This window comes from Natrix helvetica (assembly GCF_964273705.1).
Source record: "Natrix helvetica genome assembly, chromosome: 1".
In the NCBI taxonomy this organism is placed as follows: Eukaryota; Metazoa; Chordata; class Lepidosauria; order Squamata; family Natricidae; genus Natrix; species Natrix helvetica.
In genome coordinates, this window is record NC_138548.1 from 172,809,285 (window position 1) to 172,836,178 (window position 26,894).

General features: G+C 42.7%; 1 protein-coding gene across 1 annotated transcript in view; it reads left to right on the forward strand.

The window, feature by feature from the left end:
- ITGAV (integrin subunit alpha V) overlaps nucleotides 1–26,894 on the forward strand; it is an 82,158-nt gene that overhangs the window by 9,815 nt on the left and 45,449 nt on the right. The window contains exon 2 of the mRNA XM_081942934.1: nucleotides 2,652–2,779. Coding sequence (XP_081799060.1) covers nucleotides 2,652–2,779 — 128 coding nt within the window. The remainder of the gene's footprint in view (nucleotides 1–2,651; nucleotides 2,780–26,894) is intronic.

A 26,894-nucleotide genomic window follows, 5' to 3' on the forward strand; every position in this document is an offset into this window, starting at 1 on the left:
TAGTGAGAAATGGTAGCAGCATTAGTTTTAATTTATAATATGAAAAATATAATGCATAAGGTCTTTGGTTTCTCCATAATTTTTAACCGTAAACAGTAGTCCTGAGAGAAAAACATTTAAGAAACACTAATTTAGATATCATTATTCCACGTTCACAGAAGCAGCAGCTTAGATTTTCAAAAACTCTTTAAAATTTATTCTAAGATAGTGAGAAATAAACATATATTTAAAATCTCATCTGTGTTCCTAAGGGATGGATAAACACATCTTAAAGTAAAATATACTAAAGAAAAAAATAGTACTAATTAGCATTTGGTAGCAGCACAGGTGTGGATACCATTTTCAAGAATAGCAACAGAAGTGATATCAGTGAAATATCTTTTTTTCTCAGATTTTTGAGGAAAGGAAAGGAAAAAATCCTCATTCTTGTTGGATATATTCCCTTCTTATATTGATATATGCCACAATCTCTTACTTTATTCTGCAGCATCAGCATGCAGCTGTCCAACCCTTACATTAAGAGTCCTTTAATCTGGCAAGGGTAAGCAGCAATAAAGAAACTCATTTGAGAAAATCACCTCGTCATTTTTGGTTCCTTGAGCCTGATGGACACTATGAGTTTTAGTTTTACCTTAGGCACAGGCTAGCTGGGTGATCTTTGGCCAGTCATTCTCTCTCAGCCTTAGGAAGAAGGAATGTGTCCAGGCAGTCACCAGGAGTCAATATTGATTTGAAGGCACACATTCCTTTTAAAAATATATATATATTAAACTATTATAACATGATCTCAAACAAAATATTAGAAACAAAATATTAAAATTATATATGAGTTAATGGCTGGAATGTTTCTGTGGAATATTGTGCACAATAACATTGTGAATTAAGGAAAATATACCTGCTTTTTACAATATTTGAGAGGGGAAACACCAGATAAGCTTTCCCTCAGCATAAACAGTTTAAGCTAATAGTTGCCAGTATTTTATTTTTGTTTGAGTTTAAGTGTAATTTTCTGGGGGAAGATGCTGGACAACTTTAATATGTCACATTCAATAAAATTTAGTTCTCATGAGGCTACAAAACTACTTAAGAAAATACCAGTTGCTTACTCAAATACGGCTCATGGAAATATTTTGTTTTTCCAAATGACCTAACAATCAGGTAAAATTCTCCTTGGTGCCTCTTTTCTTTCACAGTCTTGCAGTTCGAAATTTTCAAATTGCTGTCTTCAGGAACATGGAGCCAATTTGAGCTGCTAATATTTCCTAGCTAGCCTGGCTTAGTACTAAGACTTCTGGGAATTAATGTCCATTTGTTTGGAAGGCATATAAGTACTGAATAAGTCACAAGTGAGCCAAATGTTACATTAGAAAGATCAATCACTTAGGGATTTTAAGATATCATGTATTGCAGTGGTGGGATTCAAATTTTTTTACTACCGGTTCTGTGGGCATGGCTTGGTGGGCATGGCAGGAGAAGGAAAATCTCCATTTCCTCTCCATTCAAGGGGAAGGTTACTGCAAAATCCCCATTCTCTCCCGATCAGCTGGGACTCGGGAGGCAGAGAATAGATGGGGGCGGGGCCAGTCAGAGATGGTATTTACTGGTTCTCCGAACTACTCAAAATTTCCGCTACCGGTTCCCCAGAACTGGTCAGAACTTGCTGAATATCACCTCAGATGTAAGAGGAAGAGGGGCTTTATACTATACCTGTTTATACTTACTTCTCAACATTTAGCATGGGATCAATACACAAAGCAATTAGTTACACAAACCTCCCAGATCCTAGCCCTTACTTATTTACTATGGTATCAAGGTCAGCTGCAGTTATTAGGTATTCTAGCATTCCAGTTTAAAGGGCGTGAGCTGCATATGTTTGATTGTTTTTAAGTTGCATGTTGCATCCGAAATGGTTGACAAGTATTCTTTGTTATATGCATTGGGTATTTAAAAACCTACAATTCTCCTTTTTTTGTTCTTTTTTTGGGGGGTGATGTTTTTCACAGGTTGGGGGAGACAAAGTATAAATGCCGAGCTTATGTTTTCCAACAACTACTAATTCCAGTTGCTTGATGTGATATTTATGGTGGCATGGAAAGTCTTTTGGAATAAAAAAAGCAGTTCGAATATATACAAAATCCTCAGGACAGAATTGAAATTAAAAAGAAAAGAAGGAGGCTAAAAAAACGACTGGACCCCCCTTCCCTGGCCATGAGGGTCCCAATCAAATAAGTATCACAAGTCTTTCCACGAGAAAAATCAAGGAAAATAGTGATTTGTAATTTATCTGAGCATTTACTTTAATCTCCGTCAAGCAGCAAAACAGGATACTTAACAAATCTCTATTGGGCTGGGTTTTCAGATGCAGCTGGTGAATTACAATGACGTACTATATCAACTGGAGATGAAGTCATGCAGGCAAGCAGATCTCCTTGTAATGTGGAAAATTGTAGGCAGTCAGAAATGCTAAGTTGTTCTTCTTTACTTCCTCTTACAAAATAACCTTTAGTGTTATGGCCCTTTCATTGCATGTGCTTTCCTCCTCTTTTTACTGTTATTAATGCATTTACATGAGGTACCTACTAGGTCATACCTCAGTTTGACCTGCTTCAAGTAAAATGTTCAGATTTCTCACTCATTGTTTCTCCCTGCAGGATGTTTCTCCTTGTGGGTGCTCCAAAGGCCAACACTACTCAGCCTGGGATTGTAGAAGGAGGCCAGGTGCTCAAGTGTAACTGGAATACCAATCAAAACTGTCAGCCAATCATATTTGATGCTAGAGGTACTCTTTAATCTTTTAAGATATGTTTTTACCCATTGAGATCTGACTAAATTGCAAAGATGAAAGCGATGTACCACTCGTAAAATATTTGGTGCTGATGAGAAACACTTTAAACAAAATTCCTTGTTATGACTATTTTAGGGCATTGGCATCAAATAATGGCACCTTTGCTGGCTAGAGGCTTTTACAGTATGAGTCCCTTTGAAACTGAAGAATCTTGTGGCATATTTTGTTTCAAAACCCACAGTGATTAGATTTTTGTGATAGGCAGCCAAGTGGATGTGGACTGCATGAGACCATGAATCTGTTGGGTGGCATCTGACCATTTTTGCATTCCTCTGATCTACGGTGTTTTCTGGCAGTCATTAAAGGTTCCTGTAATCCCAGGAGATCTTAGAAGAAATAAAAGGAATTTGTGTTATGTAAAGGAACAAGTTTGGGCCTGTGATGAAAAATTACACTGTATATAAGCCAAGTTAAAAGAGATCTCCAAACCCAACTACTTATTATAACCCATATGAACTGATGTTGCCTGTCTGCTTGGGCTGAAGTTACTGACAATAAATATATAACGTGTGTAAGCCATGTTCACTAATTGTGCATTGAATATTTAAAGACATATATAAGATGTTTGCATTCCTTTTTTTCTGTATGGGAAATACCAGCATAATCCAGTGCATTTAATTGCCACTATCTTATTTATGATAGATTGTCCTTTAGTTTGCATTAGTTTTCATGTAGCTTACAAACATTAAATATGGACTTTCAGAATAAAAAGAAAGATAATAAACAGAAAACAGACATGATAAAATAACCATGTTTACAATGTCCAAGAGAAAGAGGAAAGGGATTTAGCCTAATTTAGAAACCAAGAATTCTTGTACTAAGTGTTACCCCTGAACGTTCAATCCCTACGGTTGGAAAGACCAGTTAGGTCACCACATCCAACACTGCTCAAGGCAGCAATCAGAGAAAAAGCATCCTTAAAAGAGGGCCGCATAGCTTTTTTCTGGATTAAGCCAGTTTAAGGTGACGATCCTCTGAATGATTGGTTCTGCTTTTCTTACTGTTAGCAAGATTCTTCTATCAGTCCTTCAGAATCTGACTTCTTGAAATTGTTCCACAGGACATACACTGTATAATGAAATCGCCAAATACTCTTAATCCTTCCTCCCTACTTTATGTTAGGCAGTTTTCAGAGTCCCTCACCACTTAGGAATGGATATGAATAAGAGAAAGACTCATATGGAGTTCAGGAAAAGGTACACGGATGTTTCTGCTCTCTTAAGCCAGACTCCCCCACCCCACCCCTACAAATAAAGATCTGTTTTTACTTGTTTTTGTTCAAAGGATTGCTCTGTTTTGGATACAGTGTTTTCCAAGCCTTCCAACCAAAATATTTGCAACTAGAAAAGGAAGAATTCCTCACCCCTAGTTACTGAGTCAGAGAGATTAATGTTTTTAATGCTCAGATCCTTCATAAGTAGAAAAGGGGTGGGTGGGAATGTACTTTTCCTCCATTTCTAGTGCTGATGCTGCTTGTTTGAAAATGAACAGTGCAAATTTGGAGCAAAATGACCTGCTGCAAATGGTTACCAACCAATAGCATCTTTGGATCATAATCTACAAAAAGGTGGGCGTGACATCACAATCAAAGCCTTGTCTCTGTTGCAGATTTTGGTGTGTGTGCTCGGATGGTCGTTTTAAGCGCTCCGAAGGCATCAGGGAAGCATCGGACGGTCCCTGAAGCCTTCGGAATGCTTAAAACCACCCTCCGAGCAACCCTGAAGTCACTTCCGGTTTGCTCGGAGGGTGGTTTTAAGCATTCCGAAGGCTTCAGGGACGGTCCCTGAAGCCTCCGGGGGGGCTCTTTTCACCCTCCCCAGGCTCCTATAAAGCCTCTGGAGCCTGGGGAAGGCGAAAAATAGCTTTTAAAAAGGTGAACTTAGCTGGCCAGCGCGCGCATGCGCGCTGGCCAGCTGACAGGGCAGCGCCTCGCGTGCCCTGAGAAATTGCTCCGCGTGCCACTTGTGGCACGCGTGCCATAGGTTCGCCATCACGGGCCTAGGGCCTCTTTTCATCTAAATCCGGCCCTGTACGGACATTATATTTATTTATCAAATTTATATAACCCACCATCTCAGAAGCACAATTCTGAGCAGCATACAATAAAACCGGTTTCAATGAGCTAATATAACTCAGGATTTAGGAGGCACAACTTAACTTTGAGAGCATGCTATAGTTCACACTGAACCAAATGGCAAGGTCAGAACAAAAACTCACTTTGCTTAGCATTCATTTTAAAATAAATAAATACATGAACTAACACAATTATGACTGCCCCCTGTGTATAGAATAAAGTTCTCTTCCTACATGAAACAGAACAATTCTAGGTGGCCTGCAGCCTTGAGGACTTTGGTTCTGTAGCTCTTTTCTGCATTCTTACATTCAGCCCATCCTCATGCTTCCTTCCATCTTTCCAAATCTGTAACTGTCTACATATATTGGGATTGACTATTTGGAAGGCACCTGGTTGGATAAGGTTGCTTTATTTCAGGGTCAGGAAACATTTGAGGGGCCATGTACCTCAATTCAACTTTTGGGTGAAGCAATGATAATGCTAGAAGAATAGTGATACTGTTTTTGGCTTTTGGGGTAAGTTAAAGATTCTTGGAGGTAAGTTGCTCCTATTTCCATATAAATCCTCCCAAATTCAGCATCATGATTGAATTTCCCTGGTGCAGTTTTGGACCTGGAAGGGATTGGACATTTCAAAGATAGAAATAACAGCTACCTGATTCACCAAAATGACTTTATCCCATTTCCATTCTTGTTGGCCATCCCAACAAAAATCAGGTTGCTGAAGTTTATCATTTTGCCACTGAATTTCAGGATCATAATCTTGGATGCTGGGTAACCATAAATGGAGTGTTGGAAGGTACTTGTGGTCTGTAGGACAACCCTCTCCTATTGTTTATCCTATGTGGTATTATTCTGTTGAATACAATTTCTGTCGATACCTGCAATGATGGACTTGTTTGTGCTGCTGAAGCCCAACTGTTGCAGCTTGTTTTAAGCCAGCATGTGGAATGGCCTTTACAGATCATGTGGGGATGATTAGTAGGATTTTTTTATGAGGACAGCCCTTTGTTTTATTTCGTTTTGCTTGAAGCTGTTGTGATGTGATACTGTTGTTGGCTGAATTTCCTATGGCTTGCTTAGCTAATGTGTCTAATCTGAGGATTTAGGCTATTTTTAAATAGGCTTGCTGGTTAGAGCATAGTTGTATGCTGCAGCTGTATTGTTGTTCTCATATGCCAGCACCTTGATATCTTTTAAATAAGAATAGTATGCTGTTAAAAGAAATAAAATCTCTCCTTATTTTAATATCCTTCCCTTAGGTTTTTGGATTGTCCATCTTCTACTTCACGCCTATAAGACTAATGCTGGGTTTTTGGCTGAGGCAGTTCTTGCCAGCCTCCTCCCACACTCTGGAGAATAAGCATTTATTTTTGAACCCAGGCTCTCATCCCAACTCATGACATAGAAACAGGTCCAGCAGGCCTTTCATCTAGTCTCCACTTAAGGAGTTGTCAGACAGTGAGTAATATAGCTTGTTTTATAGACGAATGGGAAGAAATTGGTTAGGACTAGGAGTGATATGATAGCAGTGTTCCAATATCTCAGGGGCTGCCACAAAGAAAAGGGAGTCAGGCTATTCTCCAAAGCACCTGAGGGTAGGACAAGAAGCAATGGGTGGAAACTAATCAAAGAAAGAACCAATTTAGAACTAAGGAGAAATTTCCTGACAGTTAAAACAATTAATCTGTGGAACAACTTGCCTCCAGAACTTGTGGATGTTCCAACACTGGAGGTTTTTAAGAAGATGTTGGATAACCATTTGTCTTGAAATAGGGCTTCCTGCTTGAGCAGAGGGTTGGACTAGAAGAGCTCCAAGGTCCCTTCCAACTCTGTTATTCTGTTCTGTTCTATTATACTACCCTGGAGATCAGTAAAAGGAGTGGCTTTCATGTTTCTTGAGCAGTCTTAGGTGGCTAACACTTCCTTGCCTCTTAAAGACATAGAAATGACTAGGCAAGCATTCAGAATTCATGGGGGCCTCCAACTTGGACTAATACATATGTTTTGTACCAAGTCTTGTTTACCTTTCTACCTGAGTGCATCTCTAAATGGTGCCATCTAGAGGTGATATTCAGCAGGTTCTGATCAGTTCTGGAGAACCTATAGTGGAAATTTTGAGTAATTTGGAGAACTGGTAAATACCATCTCTGACTGGTCTCACCCTCATTTATTCTCTACCTCCTGATCAGGAGGTAATGGGGATTTTGCAGTAACCTTTCCCTGGAGTGGGATGGGAACAGCGATTTTACAGTATCCTTCCCCTGGAGTGTGTCGGAATGGAGATTTTACAGTATCCTTTCCCTGCCATGCCTACATGCCATGCCCACCAAGCCATGCCACACCCACCAAGCCACGCTGGTAGTACCTTGTGTCATTACCATATTTTGGGAACCAGATGGTTATTTTTGGAAGTATTTTTGTTTTGCCACTTTTACCAAAAATGTGGCTAGTAGTACTTTAAGATTTTTCAAGGTGAAGTATCTATTTTACCCATTAACATCTATCTTCCCCTAACCTGGATGATCCAAATCCTGTTGGCATCGACTCAGTGATGTCACCACACCTTCAGACATATTCCCAGAGCCAGGAAAAAGAAAATTAAAGTAAATCATCTTCATTTTTTTAAGAAGTCAAATAAATAAATATTCCTGATTTAGAATATTTGTAGCATTTCCATAGTCATTTTTTCCCAATAAATGTTTCAGTCGAAAATTTGTCCTTTATGTTCATAGTAATTTATTATTTGGGTTAAGCAAAAAAAAGAAACCTTATTCCTTCTATTGTCTTCCAAAATGAATATGCAGAAATGCAGAACATATTCCCCTTTACCTTCCTCTTTTAACTGTATAACATATGTCACGTGGCATGAAAATGTAATAATCCCCCCCCCCAAAAAAATAGAATTGGTTAAGTTCACATGTTGCCATAACATAGTTATAAGATAGTTAGCTGGTTTGGGGATTATATGTCACATGAACCAGAGCCCGTTTAAGGAAATTGCAGGTCCCAATGCTGTACCATGTTCCAAGGACTATCCAAGGAAACATAGTCCTAGTTTAATACTACAAGATATACTCATGCTACGGCAACAATAGCAATAGTGTTTAGACTTATATACCACTTCATAGTGCTTTGCAAGCCATCTCTGAGTGGTTTTACAGAGTCAGCCTATTGCCCCCAACAATCTTGGTCCTCATTTTACCCACTTCGGAAGGATGGAAGGATGAGTCAACCTTGAGCCCATCAGGATCTAACTCCTGTCAGTGAGCAGAATTAGTCTGCAATACTGCATACTAACCACTATGCCACCACGGTATTATATACTGTATATATATAATAGAATACTTATATAGCCTAGCTAAAAAGTACCTAGAGAAGGAATCAAAATCTAAATATAGATTACTTTTTATTTTTTTAAAACAAATTAAATTATTCTTTTTTAAAAAAGAGAGACAGACATTCCCTTGGCAAGAAAGAGAGAGAGAGAAACTATTATTGTTTTAAATACTATTTTTCTTTCCTTTTTATCCTCCACACTTCTACAAAATAGCTGTAGCAGTGGTGAGTTGCTAACTGGTTTACTACCAGTTTGCTCATGCTCGCGCACGTGCAACACCTCTGCACATGCGCAGAAGCATCCAGGCGGGTGAGTAGAACCTCCAATTAACGCCAAACCAGAGCAACTCACTTCTGAACTGTACCTGTTCCTATATCTGTTCGGCCAAACCAGAGCAACTCACTTCTGAACTGTACCTGTTCCTATATCTCAGTCATACAGTCCGCTCTGCCAGCGTAGTCCTCACTGCAGCCTAAGGCTGGGGGTGGTGACCAGATGTCCGGAATTATGTCAGATAAAAAAAATCTGAAGCTTTTATTCTTTTTCACCACTAACATCAGTGCCGTGCTCTTCCTTTCTTGCCTGCTTGTTTTTGGGCAGTCAGGCAGTGCAGGAGAAGAATCAGAAGCATCTCCAGGAACAGTAAATGGCACAGGCACAGTAAATTGGTGGAAGCAACAGACAGACCACAAGGAAAAAGATATGTAGGGAGTGATGAGACAGCCCGTTTTTAGAAGGCCCCACATTTCTGGGGCCCAATGAAGATTCATCCCTGTAATCCCTTTAAATTAATTCTAACATGAACCCAATCTTTGTAATTTGTACAATTGTTTATTTTCCTGTTTTTTTTTCTTAGAACCCTGTTTATTTCTTAGCATCACAGTGTCAGAAGAGTTGTTTAAGCTACTGCCTAAAACTCCTTAATGCTGTGACCAGTCCCCTGAAACTATAGCTACATACACTAAGGTGAAGTGTATTGTTTGAATCCTGTCATGAAGTGGACAGAGGTTGAGTAGATGCCCATGTAATATCAAATCCTCCCCTTTTCATGAATACCTTGGCTGGATCTATTCAGAACAAACAACTCTACTGCTCAAATTCCCGTTTAACATGTGCATAATAAGCTTTTAAAATAAGGGTTTTCTTTATGGGGGAACACAGGTCAGTTCTCACTGAACTGTCGAGAGCACTGTTGATCACAGTGACACAATGCCGACAATAGACAGCTTTGTCGGAGAGATCTGACACCGTCAGGGAAGCAGGGAGACAGGCTTAGATATTTCTGTGACCCATTTAGTGGGCGGCAAATTTTAAAGGGGCACCATCTTTTCAGCTTTCTCCATCTCAGGAATTGTGCTGATGCTTTTAAAAAAATCATGCAGAGAATGTGTGCCGGAGGTCTGGAGAAGGGGAAATTGGTGAAGAGTTGCATCCCCCTTCCCCCATCATGAAGTAGATTAAGTTGACAGAAATGTGGTTGAACTAATGCGGAGTGGGTGGTTTGGTTTGATTTGGTTTAGTGCTGTTTTGGGAGCAGAGGGGAAAAGTAGTCAGAGGAACTATTTTTTATAAGTTCATCATAAAAATGTTTTCCTACCAACATGATCCTCACATCATGTTATTGTGGGGATCATCAGCAAATTAAAATAGAAAATATAATGACTCAGAAAAGATATAACATAAAAACCGCAAAAGGCTCAAGTCTTTTTTTTAATATGACTATCTGACAAATTGTTTTTAAACTTTCTTTCTTTCTTTCTTTTTTCTTTTTGCTGTACCCAGCCAGGGCCACTTCTTGTGAGATGGGTAGCCATATAAATTTGATAAATAAATAAAAAGAGTACACTGATTTAGATAATTTTCCTAAACTATTATTAGGAACAGCTGATTCAGCTGAAAATCTTCCTCTACTGTTCTATCTATTTATTTTTGGCCTTCCCTAAAGCTCCGACTGAAATAGACAAACTTTTTCAAATTGTATATTCACTCTAGATGGCTTAAACTATTCAGAATTCTCAATTATGCTCTCCTCAACTTGGAAGTTGATACTAATCAAAATAGAATAGTGTGTAAATCTCTGAAAACCTTGAAGGATCAGAATGTAACTAATAGAAAGAGGGCAGCATGGCAAAATTCAAAAACAGCTTAGCCCCCACCCTCAGCTTTTAAAATAAAAGAACTCAGCAGTCAGAAAAGTTGCATTTCCCCCTGAATTAGACTTGTTAATTTATTTGTTCATTTTAAAGAAAAACTTGTATAGCCTCCTCATTCAAGAAGGGGTTCCCAAAAATTCTAATGCCCTGACACTTCTGTCAATCTCTCCTCAAATAAAATATTATTATTGAAGTGTTGGGCAAGAAACGATTGTACCACATTTAAAAATCACTTTTTAAATTTCGACTGTCCAACCCAACAATGGTAGAGCCTTGCGTGCTTATAAAATAAAAACCTTTTCGTTGAAAATAAATAATAAAATCCTACAATTTGCTCTTTGCGTTGCTCTTAACAGAAAGATGAGCTTGCTTCATTATGTGTAATTCCTGAAGTCTGAGTTTTCCTTTTGAGACAGCCGCTCAAAAATCCAGCCAGCGTGGGTGCACGTCCAGTTAGCAATGCAGCTTGCCAGGTGTAAGCCATGAGACTTGCAAAATTGGAGCCCTATCGGACTATGCTTGGAACTTTTGTCTCGGCTTTGCTTAGACAAGCTGACAGCCGGCTTGTCCAGGCAGAGTAGGAACAAGTTCTGAGAACCATCCTGGTGTTTATGTGCAAACCCCTCAAATTTACAACCCTTTCATGTTTGCTGATGCCTCCTAGGAGGTCACAATCTATCTGAGAACTCTTCGTGCAATCATATACATGGTTTTTCAGAAACATACCATTCTATGTTCAATAGTGCTGTCTGGTATGTTCTGCTAATATTCCATTAAAAAGAAAAAAAAAGCTTAAAAAAGAATTAGGATTAAGATCAGAGTTGCTTGACATTTGAGTATCAATTTAGAGCAAAAGACATAGGTATAAAATATATACAGGGACATTATAATAATAATACTTTATTTACAGTCACAGACCAAAACACGAACAGTACAAAAGGGACACAGCAGCCAGTCACCAAGAGCCCAAGTAAGGAAGGTTACAGCTCTCTCCTCTAATGATCACAGCTCTCAAGAAAAACCTGGAAACCTGAGAGGTGATGTACGAGGAGACATCCCCAAGGCAATGCACAAACAAATCACAGCCATCAGGTCCAGAAGGGACGATTTCAGGAAGAGACAGTAACCTAGATCTGTCCACGCTATACATAGGGCAAAATAGAAGGACATGCTCTGCTGTCTCAACCTCGGCTCTGTCACAAGGGCACAGCCGCTTATTAATCGGGAGCCTCTTGTAACGACCATCCAGAAGTGCTGAGGGCAAGACATTGAAGCGAGCTAGGGAAAAAGCTCTTCTATACTTGGGAATGGTTAGGGTATAAAAATAGGAAGCCATCCTCAATCCATAGTTATTAACTTGGTTGAGAGTCAGGGGGGAGCAAGTTTTATTGGCTCTGGCTCGTAGATATTGTAAATCAATGTCCACGAGCTGTTGGACTATCCTAAATTGGGCATCCTTGAGGTCGTAGTTTCCCAAGGCATCCTCCGTGAAACCTAGCAGGGACATTAAAAAAAAAACGCAAATATTAGGAACCAGGATTTCAAAAGTACTACAAGTTTATTTCAGGCTACCTACATACAACAATCTGAACTACTAACGGTCAAGGTGCATTGGCACCAGATAAGAGACAACAGACTTCAAGAGAAATTGGACTTAAGATTCTTATGGGATTGTAGAGATTCCAAACCAATGATGCATTTGACCCTACCCTCAGCCTCTTATACAAATATTTTGAAAGCGCTATTAATACTTAACATATGAAATTGACTTCAATTTTCAGGATATCTTAGACAAAATTTTCGCCACAAAGCGTAAAAATTGGCGCAACCAATTAAAGATTGGTTAAAATGATAAATTGATAGATTTGTAATACTGGTTCCTTTTTTCAAATTGTTTTGGGAATTGTTTGTATAGGATGTTGGTAAGAATGCATCTTGTGTCTTAATCTGGCTAGATTGATTTATCTTTATGTTAAGATGTGTAGAGAATCTGCTGTTCACTTTCAATTATATTCCCAAGGCAGAAATAAATACTGTTTACAAAAATTATAAAAGCTTGGAGGTATATTGGGGAGCAATTTATATCTCAGCATTCTCTAGAGCTGTGTGAAGACCTCCAATCTTGTGATGGTGCCATCAGAAAGCATAACGCTGATTTAGGGGAAGGACACGTTGTCTAGCATGGTTTTGTTTTGTTTTGTTTTAAGAGAGGGTATAGGAACAGAACGCCTAGATGAATTTTAGCATCTGAGGAATTTAATTTTGCACTGTCTTAAACTGAAAGATCAAGTCATTTTTTTAAAAAAAAAAGTGTCAACATTTCAGCAACATAAAAATAATTAAAGAGAACATTGCAAGTATAACTCATTTAAAAGTAATTTCTATGTAATCTCTGTTTTAAGTTTCTACAATGTTAGTTCCTGTGATTTTAGTTTCTAAACCCTCCCTGTATTGGTTGTTGGTGATAGTCCACTATTGTACATCTAGTGGGCACTAGGTTAAAAGTGGGTACTTTATAAAATATGGTTCACTAGATGCTACGTTTATCTTGTGAAGTAAGCAGTTGCAGTATTCTGCTTACATATTTCAATAGTGACTGAAGCAATCCTTGCCAAAGTTGGATATGTATAGGTAGCATGCCAAGGAAAATAATTGATCTGGCTCAATCAAAGCTTTTTTAAAATGTACTTTTGCCTTCTTTGTCTTCTTTTGTATGCTGAAGCCAACAATGATATTCTTGCTAAGAGACAATGATGTCATAAAAAGAAAATAGTTAGGGGTGTCTCTCATTGACTTGCAGTAACATAGTAAGAGAATTTGCTATTCTTTAGTAAAGCACTTTATCTTGTTTTGGTTCAGCTATGCCCAAATATAGTGATGCATTGTTTTAAAAAAATGTTGATTAAAATATTACAACCTGGCCCTAATTGAATCCAAAATTTATCAGGCAAACTTGCGAAGGCATAAGGGTTATCTTTCTTTCATGCCCACCATAATGTATGACATTTGATATTGTTTTATTAGTCACTGTGCATACATTAGATAAATTAATGCCTAGAATTGTTTTAATGGCTTAATGGGGTCATTATTATATGTGGCAAAGTTCCTGAAATGCCAGTACCTTTCCCCATGTCCACCTTATTAAATCAGAAGCTTTTTTCTTTTCAGTAAAGGCTAATTCATATTCAGTAGTCAGCTTATGCCAGAAAGAAACTTTGTGTTATGTCATACCACCAAATGCAGAGACAGCATTTGCTGTCTTCTCAATTCTGGTTTTATATGTGTTTTCTCCTAAGGCTTGGTCTTATGTAGCCAGAATTAGCTCCTCTGTCTCTTTCTTCAGTTTTCTTGCTCTTAGGGATTGCCAGGTTTTGAAGTTATCTGCTTTACCTGTTACTGTTTTATGTACTGGCCATGTAACACTTTGCTGTGCCATGTCTCTTTTCTATTCTTCGTTTGGTCTTTTTTTTTTTTTTTTTTTTTTTGTAGGCCAGTTTGGTCTTTCGGGCTTTCAGTAAGCCTTCATGGGTACCAATTTCAGTGCATCTTCTTCACCATCCTTCAAATATTCTTCCAATTCCCTTTCCTCTTCTTCAGTTGTCTGATGTATTTGCAATATTCCACACCTAACTATTTTCCTTGGTAAGTAGAGTCTATCAACAATGCTACATAGATTAAAGACATGATTCATTTTCCTTATTTTTCTGGTCTTTCTATCCATGGCTTTTAGTTCTGCTTGAGTCCAGCCCATTATCACAGTTGTGACTTAATGACATGAATTCCCCAGATGTTACTTGCTCTGATGATACATTCCTCCCCTGAGTTTGGACTTTTAAGATCTTCTTCATTCTCATGTCTTCACTTCTAAACTACTTCTTGACTTGTGTTTGATGTTAATTAATTTAATTTAATTTTATTAAATTTATAGACCGCCCCCTCTCCCCAGAGGGACTCCACACCTAACTATTTTCAGCTTGATGCATGCCCAGGTATTTGTAGTTACAGTCTTCTTTCAAATTCTTGTTATTTCTATAGGGCATCTCGATTCCTTTAGTTTTCACTATTTGCCCCCTGTTGATAGTGCAGGTGTCACATTTGTGTAATCCAATATCCATTGCATTATTTTGCATGTATATACAGACAGTGTTCTGTATTAAGTTTATTTCAGATGGAGTTTTTCCATACAGCTTCAGAATATCCATGTAAAGGAGGCAGAATAATCTGGCAAATGTTTTTAATGTTTGATAGACATGGCCTGACTTAATTAGTATTGTTGAGAGAGGAATCTATTATTGTTGTTGTTGTTGTTATATACTTTATTCATTAAACATGAAACTCAGTCAACTGAACATTCAAAAATGCATCACAAATACCAGTGACTGGTGCTAATGGTTGATACGGGTTGCTGTCAGCATCCTAGGTATCAACTAGGTATCTTCTTAAAATATACGATGTTCCGAGTAGCACCGTTTTTTGCAGTTCTGCTGGTGTTATTGCTGCAATTTCTTGATGTGTTTCTTGGACATGGTACCAAGTGCCCTGATGACAATGGGTATCACTGGTTTTTGTTGTTGTTGTTGTTGTTGTTGTTAATCAAAATTGCATAGCAGCCCAACTCACCAAAAAGGATTCTGAAAACTGATAGGAGCAGGATACAGTATCCAGTTCAGCCCAAGGCAATCACAGATGGTAACTAGGCCACTGTCTAATTTGGTCTAATTTGCAGACCATTCAGAGAGAGAACCACTACCTTAATTTTTGAGGAAATCTAAGATATGTTTTTATCCTAATTGTATTTACTTCTGTTATTAAATCCTACTTAGGAACATGAAGTTCTTAGCATCATGTGGAAAAAACAGTGTTCTTCCATTTTTTCACAAACCTCTTTTTGCTTTTAGTGTCTTTCAGTTCCTACTTTATATTTGATTAGACTTGTCTCATATTTAAAGATGCAGAACTACTCTACCAAATGTCATTTGATCCTAAGTGGTCAAGATGTCTTATTTTGTATACATTGCAATGATGCTGTTGCTAAACAATGTTCTCTGGAAATCTTCTTTTCTCATATGCATATTCATTAGCTATTGCTTTGAACTGCATTTAATATATTTGGAAATGGATGAGACCTTAAACATACTTTAATAAATAAGCTCCATTTGCAATATAAGTGATCTACCTTAATCTTTTCCTCTATGTATATTTCCTTGATTATGCTTTGTGTAAGAATCGCAATTGTGATAGCCGTATAAATTGTGAAATGTCAAAAAAGAACATAATTTAACATTTCTAAAATACAAATAGAAATGTTTTGCAGGTGAATCTCCATCTTCGAAGCATCTCTATTTTAGATATGTTGGACTCTCTTATTTTAAGTAATATTTCAACTACTCTGAGCAAGCTGCTGTGGCAACAACTTTAATGCATGCTATTCTTTGTCACTGCAACAGATGAACTGTATAGGTAGTCCTCAACTTACGACCACAATTGAGCCCAGGATTTATGTTGCTAAGTGAGAAATTTGTTAAGTGAGTTTTGCCCCATTTTATGACTTTTCATGCCACATTTGTTAACTGAACCATTGCAGTTGTTAAATTAGTAACACGGTTGTTAAGTGAATATGGCTTCCCCGTTGACTTTGCTTGTCAGAAGATTGCAAAAGGTGATCAATGACCTTGGGACCCTGTAATCATCATAAAGATGAACCAATTGCCAAGCACCTGAATTTTGATCACATGGTCATGGGGATGCTGGAAAGGTTGTAAGTGTGAAAAACTGTCATAAGTCATTTTTTTCAGTGCTGTTGTAACTTCAAACGGTCACTAAATGAACTGTTGTAAGTCGAACGTTGCCTGTATATCCTTGGGAGATTGGCCAAGGCTTTTTATCTATTAGCTGATATGTTTGTTTTTTGTGAAATGTGTGTTCTTATGCAGTCATCAGAGTTGCTTCCAGTAGATCAGCAGCATTCAATGTGGGAAGATCAGGGATTCTTTTTTTTTTTATGAGAAAAAGAGTGATTCTATACCTTCCATACGACATCTTTCCATTTTCAGATGATATATAGGAAAAGTGAAACTTTAGATCAGCCTTGAATATCATTTCATGTAACCTATAGTACAGATGGTCCTCGGTTTATAAACAGCTGAGCCCAGGATTTATGTTGCTAAATTAGAAATGTGTTAAGTGAATTTTGCCCATTTTACAAGCTTTCTTGCCACAGTTGTTAAGAGAATCACTGCAGATGTTAAGTTAGTAACAGGTTGTTAAGGGAATCTGACTTCCCCGTTGACTTTGCTTGTCCCAAAGTCGCAAAAGGGGATCACATGATCCCAGGACACTGCAAACGTCACAAATATGAGTCAGTCGCCAGGCATCTAAATTTTGTTCATGTGACCATGGACCAAGGGTCGTAAGTGTGAAAAATAGTCATAAGTCACTTTTTTTCAGTGCCTTTGTAACTTTGAATAGTCACTAAGTAATGTTGTAAATTGAGGACTACCTGACTTCTAAACTTGATGGGTGCAGACTACTTCCATCTAGTTGAAAAATAGCTATTTCTGTTGATGAGCTGTTTGAGAGGGCTTCCCATAGACAGCCAGTTGCCCACTCTCAGAACTGAGGTGCTGGAATACTGTAGATCACGGGTGTCAAACTTGTGGTGTCACGTGACATTTTGTGATGGTTTTTCCCTTCGCTGAGCTGGGGTGGCATGGCCTGCACATAAAATGGCCAGCCAGTTTGACTTCCCTGCTCTAGATAAACATCTGGTCTTCTTGTGGCCCAGCAGCGGCCGGCTGAGCTGTTGGTGGACCCTGACAGCGATGACCATTATGGGACTGCTCTGGAGGATGAGGAAGACTTTGGAGGGTGTTTGGAGTCAGAGCAGGGACTAGAGAGACCTGATGGCCACTTTAGGTGGCATCTGAGTCGGGGAGCCGTGAGGAGGAACAGAGGGAGGTTGTCCCGGATGTGCGTGTGCGTAAAGCTGAGAGGAGAAGGGAGAAGCTGTGTAGAAGACATCATAGAAGGAAATAGGGACAGTTGGCTACTGTTGTGGCCCTTCCCAAAGAGTTTATAGGTGGAGCGATGGGAGGGGAATCTTGGCAGGAAACAACAGTCCATTTTACTAGCCGTTGAGAAAGCATTCCGTAAGTCAAATCTTGGTTTCTTGAAGATAGCGTTCTAGGCTCCTAGCCAAGGGGTAGCTTTATCTCCGTAATTAGTCGTGGCAGACAGCAGAGCCTGTGTCTGCATATAGAATCACGGGACAGAACAGGTCTGAAATAGTAGGACTGTTCTTATGGTCTCCTTAACCTTTGTCCTAGAACAGGATTAGGCAACCTTTGCTGCCTTAAAATATTTCTGAGTTGCAATTCCCAGAGTCCCTTGGAAACATAACTGATGGTGAGGAAGACTGGGCATTTTAATTCAGCAGCAACATTGGGAATATAGTACGGTCCTTGCCCTAAAACATATTTTTTGCATTCCGGAATGAGGATGGCAGAGGAAGTGAATTTTCAAAGTTTTATCAGAAAGTTAACTAATTTTGAAAAGCGCTTCCTGAAGCTGTAAAATTTAAATACTACTATAATGGACGGTTTCCCTCATCTTTAGTTATAGTAAGCTTCAGCTGTGGCTCTGGTGAATTGCTGGCTTTCTGTACTGAGATTTTTGCAGTGTTGCATTGAGATTTATGTAGTGAAATGTTACTGTATTTGGAGATAAATTAAACCCAATTTTTGAAGTTAATTTTTTAAATACAGGTCGTCTTCGACTTACGACCACAATTGAGCCCAAATTTTTGTTGCTAAGTGAAACATTTCTGAAACAAATTCTGCCCCATTTTATGACTTTTCGTGCCCCAGTTGTTAAGTGAAACACTACTATTGTAAAGTTAATAACATTGTTGCTAAATGAATCTGGCTTCCCCATTGACATTGCTTGTCAGAAGATCACAAAACAAGATCACTACAACCATCATAAATATGAATCAGTTGCCAGGCATGGAGTCATAATTCATGGGGTGCTGCAATAGTCATAATTGTGAAAATTGTCATTTTTAAAGTGCCGTTGTAACTTTGATCAGTCACTAAATGAATTGTTATAAGTCAAGGACTATCTGTTCTTACACTTATGGGGAAATGAGCCTTAAGAAAAGCATGGACTCTCAAAGATTAACTGATGTGGCAATGGCAGCATGTGAATTTGAAACTGTTTGCAACTAGTTGTGGATCTCTGCTAATATGAGAACACACTTAAGTCAGAGTGACTTTCTGAAATCCCTCTGATCAAGTTGCCAAAATTCTGTGTATGAGACTTCCTGTTGTGGAAGTCTTAAAATGCAGTAGGCTTAGGATGTTTATTTATGTTTGGATTTCAAACTCAGATCATTACGGCAACCCATAATAAGAATGCAATTGTGTGTCTTACCAGAAATTTTTCACAATTGACAATGCAGAAAATTACCATATTTTTCAGAGTATAAGACACATCTTTTCCCCTCAAAAAGAGGCTGAAAATCTGGGTGCATCTTATAGACTGAATGCAGCATTTTTTGCCTCCCGAAACCCCCGTCCCCTTCATCAAAATTGCCATGCAAGCCTTTAGGAGGCTTCCAGAGTGCTCCTGGGGGCAGAGGAGGACAGAAATGAGCGAAAAATAGGCTGTTTTTTGCACCTCTAGCCCCTAGGAGCACTCTATAAGCCTCCTAAAGGCTATGCATGCCCTTTTTTGACAAAAACACTGGCCCGTTTTCGCGAAAAACAGGCCATTTTTGGGAGGTCTGCAGAGTGCAAAAACTTTTTTTTTCAATTTGCCTCTTCAAAATCTTGGTGTGTCTTATACTACGGTGGGTCTTATACTACGGTGGGTCTTATACTCCGAAAAATATGGTAAGTGGTAGATTTTCCAGTAGAGTGGAGGGAGGGGTCACAGCAGGGTTAACACAGCCTGATTGGTCCATTTGACTGAGAGAAAACTTCTTAACCTTCGCCTTCTCCCGTTGGTTCCCAGTTTCCTCTCAGTCAGGTCCAAGACACAGGTTTGGTTCCTAGTAAGAGTGTTTTATTGGGTTTTATTAGTCAGTATTAGTGTTGTTGGTACTTTGAATTCGGATTCTTTTATTTCCAAAAATTTTTTTGGAGTGGGTCCGCCTTGCAGGGCTGTTGTTCGGCTGCCCTCAGCAGGCTGAGATAGTCAGTGGGGGGGCGCTTCCTCCCCCCTCCTAAGGGATCGCTCCGGACTGGTGCCTGGGGTCTCGGGTGTGCCGGGCGTTCCTGCATGTTTTAAATTACCTTTTAAAACTTTTCCTGTGAGGCTCGCAGCGCGCTGGGGCTTTTCGGCGCGAAAGCGGCTATTGAGGCTTCTAATTCAAACCGCTAGCTTCCCGGGCCGGTTACAGCCCACGGCAGCAGCGCGGAGTCGTTTTTCTGGTGTTGGAAGGCTCCTCGTGGCTTAGGAGCTCAGCAGTGATCTGGAGTGTTTGTTTGGAATGGCGACCATTGCAGCTTGCAAGCATTAGCAATTAAGGGCGAGATAGGCAGCCATTTTTAGGCGCACTTTGGTAAGCTCCGCCCAAAGAAGCCGGCGGCCATTTTGAGTCACGTGTTTGGGGCTTGCAACACGGAGAGGCTGTGAAAAACGTGGCAGTGCTGTTTGCAACTTTACCGGAGGCCCGGAGCAGGCGATTCTCACCAGCTGAAGGGCAATTCCTACCAAAAACTTCGTTCTGGAGCACGTGAGTGGGGATGGCAGATAGAACTGAGTCCCAGCAGGCCGCGCCAGCTCAGGCAGGCGAAGATCAGGCTGAGCCCACTCCCCCAGTTAGGCCTCGGGTTTCTAGGCCTTCAGCTGAGGACAGGCCTTCGAGAGCTCTGCAAAGGGATGAGCTCAGGCGATCCAGGGCTATCGAGAAGGTCATTGAAAGGGCTGAGAAGAGACAGGCCAGGGATCCTAGGCCCAGATCCAGATACCCACACGCGGTGGCCTCCTGCCCTCCCCCACCGGTGGCCAGGGGGTTCAGCCCTTCCTCTTCCTCTGCTTCCCCATGCAGATCTGATAGAAGTCAGGAGCGGGGGGCGCCTCGCTCTCCTTCTGCTTCCCTGGGGACTAGAGAAGGAGATAGGGGGGATCCATTGGAAGGTACCTCTGCAGGTCCAGTTAGGGGTAGGAGATCCAGCAGGGCCTATGTGGCACCAGACTATGATTCAGAAGGAGATGAGGAGGATCTCGAAAACCTCCCTGAGAATCTCAAAAGGCTTATTTCTGCAGCCATTTCTAGGGGCATTTCCCAAAGGGACAGACCTTACCACCACAGTCGAGTTACTCCCTTTAGTAGGTCCAGATCTAGGGCTTCTTCGCCTTCCCTCATGAGTGAGGTCTCCTCTAGGGGGGAGGCACGGAGGGATGATTGGGGGTTCTCTGAGGAGGAGGATGCGGCTCCTGAGCCGCCTCGCTCTTCCAATCTTTTCCTCCAGGCCATGTTCAAACCATTGCTTAAGAAGGCTAGGAGGACCACCAAGGTGGGCACGGGGGACCCCACGGTCCCACCGCCCACGGATCCGGACATGGTCATGTTCTCAGCGACGGCCACCAATAAGGAGGAGATTCCTGCCCCTCCTCTTTTCTTAGAGGTGGCTACTAGCCAATGGGCCCGTCCTTCTAACTTTTCCCCACCTGGCAGCAACGACCGTCGCGCCTACAACATGGAAAAGTCTTTTGTGCAGGCTATTCAGCTTCCAGTTATAGATCAGCCCATAGCAGCTTTAGTCTCCTCTTCCCCAGTGGTCTCGGGGGACGCTGCTGACAAACTTAAGCCAGAGGACAAGAGGGCAGAGCTCACCTTACGTAAAAATTTTAAGGCCTCAGCATGGGCGGTGCGGGCAGCGGCTGCTGCCTCGTACTTCAACCGCACTACGGTCATGTGGCTCCGCCAGCTTCAGGATCGCATTCCGATCCAGGATGAGCACGTACACCAGGATTTGGCTAAAATAATGGCAGCGTGTCAGTATTCGGCTGATGCGACCCTAGACGCTGTTAGATTTGGTTCAAGTGCTTTGGCCACCTCTGTGGCCTCTCGTAGGCTCCTGTGGCTCAGGAACTGGCAGATGGACTATAAAGCCAAGTGGGATCTAGTAGCTGCCCCCTTTGAGGGTCCAAATTTGTTCGGGGCTTCCTTAGACCCGATTTTGGTGGAAAACAAAGATAAAAAGAAAGTTATGCCTACATCCACCAAGAAGGCGGAGTCCCGTAGTCATCCCTATCGCAGGCCCCAGTTCAAGTCTTATGACAGGGATCAGGACCAGCGATACCAACCGTACAGGCAGGACAGGTCATTCAATAGGCAGAGTTTTCAGGACCGTTCTAGATATCAGCCGCAGTCCAAGCGGCCCTTTCGTGGGGGGGGCGGCCGCCCCTTCCGCAGAGGGAAATGACTCGAACCCGAGTCATCCCATCGGAGGCCGCCTGGCACTGTATGCGGACGAGTGGGATTGGATCACGTCAGACGGTTGGGTCAGGGCGACCGTTCGCCACAGCGTAAGGTTAGAATTCCTCTCCAAACCCCCAAGTTTTTTCAAAGTTTTTCCCCCGGCTCGGGACCCGAAGCGGCGTCGCCTCATGGACCTCGCGGTCGCCCATCTTCTAGAAATCAGGGCAGTGGAGGTCGTTCCGGAGCCGGAGAGGGGTCTGGGCTACTACTCACATCTGTTCGTAGTTCCAAAATCCTCGGGGGGTTGGAGCGCAATCCTCAACCTGAAACGCCTAAACCGCTACCTAGTATACAGGCGGTTCAAGATGGCGTCCCTGAAATCCATTCTGCAGGGCATTCGGAAGGGGGATTACATGGCCTCAGTAGATTTGACGGAGGCCTATCTCCACGTCCCCATCCTTCAGTCTCACCGGCGTTATCTCAGGTTCTCTCACCGGGGCAGGCATTACCAGTACCGGGCTCTCCCGTTTGGTCTGGCCTCAGCTCCGCGGACGTTCACCAAGGTCCTGGCAGCACTGGCGGCTTACCTGCGTTCCATTCCGGTGAGACTTCAGTGCTACTTGGACGACGTCCTCGTTCAGGCAGGGTCCCTATCCAGAGCCAAGTCGGATCTTCGGCTGACGATCCGTTGGCTTCAGGCGTTGGGGTTTTCCGTGAACTTTCCCAAGAGCCACCTGTCCCCATCCAGGCAGATCCTACACCTAGGGACAGTGATAGACTCCGAGTCAGGGAGGGTCCGTCTGTCTCCAGAACGCTTGTCCAGCCTACGCCAGCTGGTCTCCTCCGTACAAAAAAGATGGTCTGTTTCCATCCTGACCTTGTCTCAACTCCTGGGGAAGATGGTCTCTTGCATAGGGATAGTGCCCTGGGCCCGGCTCCACCTGCGACCTCTCCAGTGGGCCTTGATCCCGGTCCAGAGAAGGATGATGAGCAACTCCTTGCGGCCAGTTCCTCTACCGGTGGAGGTGAGACTCTCGTTTCGGTGGTGGTTGTCCCCAGCGCTGCAACAGGGGGCTTGTTTTTGGGAGCCCGAGAGAGTCACAGTGACGACGGATGCCAGCCTCTTCGGCTGGGGGGCCGTGATAGACTCCGACATGACCCAGGGACGTTGGTCTGCCTCGGATCTCCGCCACAACATCAATTGGCTGGAGCTGAAAGCCGCGCGGCTTGCCCTACGGACCTTTCGTCATCACCTGCGGGGGCGCCATGTCCTCCTGCTTACGGACAATGTGGCGACGAAGGCCCATGTCAATCGCCAGGGGGGCACCCACTCACATTCTCTCTGGCGAGAGGCGCAGTTGTTGGGCTTGTGGGCGGAGAGACACTTAGCCTCCATAGTGGCGGAGCACATCTCAGGAGTGTCCAATCTTCAGGCGGATTGGCTGAGTCGCACAACCCTAGACGATGGCGAGTGGCAACTGGGCCCGGAGTTGTTTCGGAAGATATGCAGCAGGTTCGGCACACCTCGGGTGGATCTGTTCGCCTCCCCCGACAACGCTCAGCTGCCCCGGTTCTTTACCCGGTTCCAGTCTCCGTCGGCGGAAGGAGCGGATGCTCTCAGGAGCCGGTGGCCCCCGGGCCTTCTTTATGCCTTTCCTCCCCTTCCCCTCATTCCCCGTACGATAGGGAAGATTGTCACAGAGAGGGCTCTCGTTATTCTGTTAGCCCCATACTGGCCGAGGAGACCCTGGTTCGCGGACCTGGTCCAGCTGTCGGTAGCAGACCCCTGGAGGATTCCCCCGGGGGAGGTCGTTCTGAGTCAGGGGGCTTTACATCACCCAGGGCCTCAGTGGCTTCATCTGACCGCCTGGCTCTTGAACGGAGGATCCTGAGGGGGCAGAGACTTTCGTCGGGAGTTATAGCCACCTTAGAGGCGTCTAGGAGGCCGTCCACGGTTAGGATTTACAATGCCACATGGAAAGCGTTTGCGAAGTGGTGTATTCCTTTGGGGTTGGATCCTTCTAGGGCTACCGTCCCAAACGTGTTGGAGTTCCTCCAGAAGGGGTTGGAGGACGGCTTGTCGCATAATACGCTCCGGCGTCAAGTGGCGGCCTTGGCCACCATTCTGGGGGGGGGGAGGGTTCCCCCACCCTTTCCCGTTCTCCCCTGATTAAGCGTTTTCTGAAGGGGGCGGCTAACATCCGTCCACCTCCGGTTCATAGGTTTCCAACCTGGGATCTGACCCTGGTTCTCCAGGCTCTGACTAGCTCCCCGTTCGAACCACTTAGGACGGTACACATGCGTCTGCTTACCCTTAAGGTGGTGTTTTTAGTGGCCATTACATCGGCCAGGCGCATTTCAGAGTTGGGGGCCCTTTCTTCACGCAGTGACCTGTGTGTAATACACCAGGACAGGGTGGTCCTTCGCTTGGATCCTTCGTTCATTCCGAAGGTGAATTCACAGTTTCACAGGGCCCAGGAGGTCGTGCTCCCGAATTTTTGTCCCAATCCCTCGAGAGAGCGGGAGTTGGTGTGGCATAAGCTGGATGTTCGCCGGGCTGTTCGCATTTACCTAAAGCGAACTGAGGGCATTAGGAGGACGGAAGCGTTATTTGTTTCCTTTCGTCCAGGCTTGTTAGGATGCAAGGTGTCTTCTTCCACCATCGGACGATGGATTAGGTTGGCCATAGTTGAGGCTTACGGGGCTTCTGGGAAGACTCCCCCATCGGGGATCACTGCGCACTCCACCCGCAGTGCCTGGGCCACCAGGGCACCCTTCGAGGATATTTGTAGGGCGGCTGCCTGGGCCTCCCCCACACCTTTTATTAGGCACTATCGTTTGGATGCTTATGCCTCGGCTGAGGCATCTTTTGGCTGGAGGGTCCTTCAGAGGGTGGTGGCCGATTCCTCACCTGGGACCCAGTCTGCCCGCCCGGGGACGTAGCGTGGGTATGTCCCTGCTGTGACCCCTCCCTCCACTCTACTGGAAAAAGAACGTTGGTCTTACCTGAACGTTTTTTTCTGGAGTAGTGGAGGGAGGGGTCACATTTCCCGCCCTAGTTAGTTAGACAGGGTCCGGGAGGTGTAGAATCGGGAGGCCCCGGGGGGGCTTGTCCTTGTTTGTGTTTAACTTGCAGATGCTGGCCGTGACATCGCGGAAACTGGGAACCAACGGGAGAAGGCGAAGGTTAAGAAGTTTTCTCTCAGTCAAATGGACCAATCAGGCTGTGTTAACCCTGCTGTGACCCCTCCCTCCACTACTCCAGAAAAAAACGTTCAGGTAAGACCAACGTTCTATTTCCACTGTCCTATACTATGAGTATGAACTACTTCTAAGATTTTAAATCAGCTACAGGGGTGAAATGCTACCAGTTCGGACTGGTTCGCCCAAACTGGTAGTAAAAAATGCTACCGATCCGTGCGAACCGGTATTTCCGATGATCAGCTGTGACAGTCGTTGCTGGTTTTCCTGCTTTCTAGCTAATCTTAATCATGTGGTACAGCGGATTCCCCCTCTCTTTGTTCTGCTTACCTCCTTTTTTAGTGCTACGCGGGCGCTCCTCAGGTGAACAGGCACACGCTCAGTAGCAGATTCACCAAATCGGAAGCAGACTTCAGATGATTTCACCAGCTGTTATTTGGTTTGGCTGCTGGCAGAAACAGCCATTACTTTGGGATTTCCCCAACAGGAAGCAATAATATGCCTAAAGAGGCATAGATTTCCTTACAAAGTGGATAGCATACAAAGAAGTTTAGATTCATTGCCAGCAGTCTACCAAGTTAACACAGGAGCTGCTGACTCACAGGAGAGAGGACTTTTAATCATTACCGTCTATGTTTAATGAGAGCATTGTTTAGCTGTGCTGGTATAATCTTAGAGGTACTCTGAGTTGCTTTCTAAAGGAAGTTAGTGGATAGATAATATAAAACTTGGGGATATTTCAGTGAACTCATTGGATCGTAGAGATGAGTGAGCAAAGTTTGAGTCATGCACTATTAACAAATTTTGCCATTTTTAGTAACGTTAAACATTGGGCGGTAAGATCTCTGAGCAATCTTGAACGACCTTGAATATTTTAATCAGTTTCCTGAGGGGTAACTTTTAGACAGAAGCTTTGGTGATTGCCTCAGTAGACCAGGGGTGTCAAACCCGTGGCCCGCAGGCTGGATGTGTCACGTGCTGGCCCCCACCCAGTTTAGCAAAGGGGGGGGAATCTTGATATGTCCCGTGACGATGCCATCACGACATGAGTTTGGCACCCCTGAGTAGATTATTTACTTCAGGAGACAGATTATAATTTTTTTTTGTTCTTTTGGGCTTTTCCCTAGTTTGGAATACCATCTACTATGATTTCCTTGTGACTTGTTTATGATTGGATGATTATGAAATGCCTCAAGGTTCCATCTTGGGCTTTCTCGCCTTTTAGCATCAACATGAATCCACAAAAGAAGATCTCCGCAAATGGGGCTGAAACGCCATCAGCTTGAAGATAATTCAAAGCTTGATGTATGTTTTTCATTATCTAGTCACAAGGAGGACATGGAAATGCTTAGTAGGTTCTTGAAGCAGTTTGGAAATGAATGAGTGGACACAAACTGAAGATTAATCCTCATCACATAGAAATATGGATTGAACATATGCCTTAATCAGTGGAGAAGCATGTGATAGCAGGAAATTTGAGTGTCTTTCACCAGCATAATTAAAGAATAAAGCCGTTTATGTCGAGCAGGGATATCAAACTCGCGCCCCACAAGCCAGATGTGTCACACGCAGGTTACGCTCCTCCCCCCAGTTTAGCGAAGGGGAAAAACATGACAACAAAGTGACGTTGTGAGTTTGACACTCCTGATGTAGAATGTCCTGATGTTATATAACTAGCTCAGTTATATAAATTCTAATTATATCAAAACCAGGTATTCAAAATGTATTATGTTGACCGGACATCGGTTTCACTAGCTGTCAGATTGTTTCCAGTAGTTTAAAGACTTACTTCTTACTCTAAAATTCTGAAAAATATAAAGAATTTCTCTATACAGGTGGATTTCTCTAGTGCCT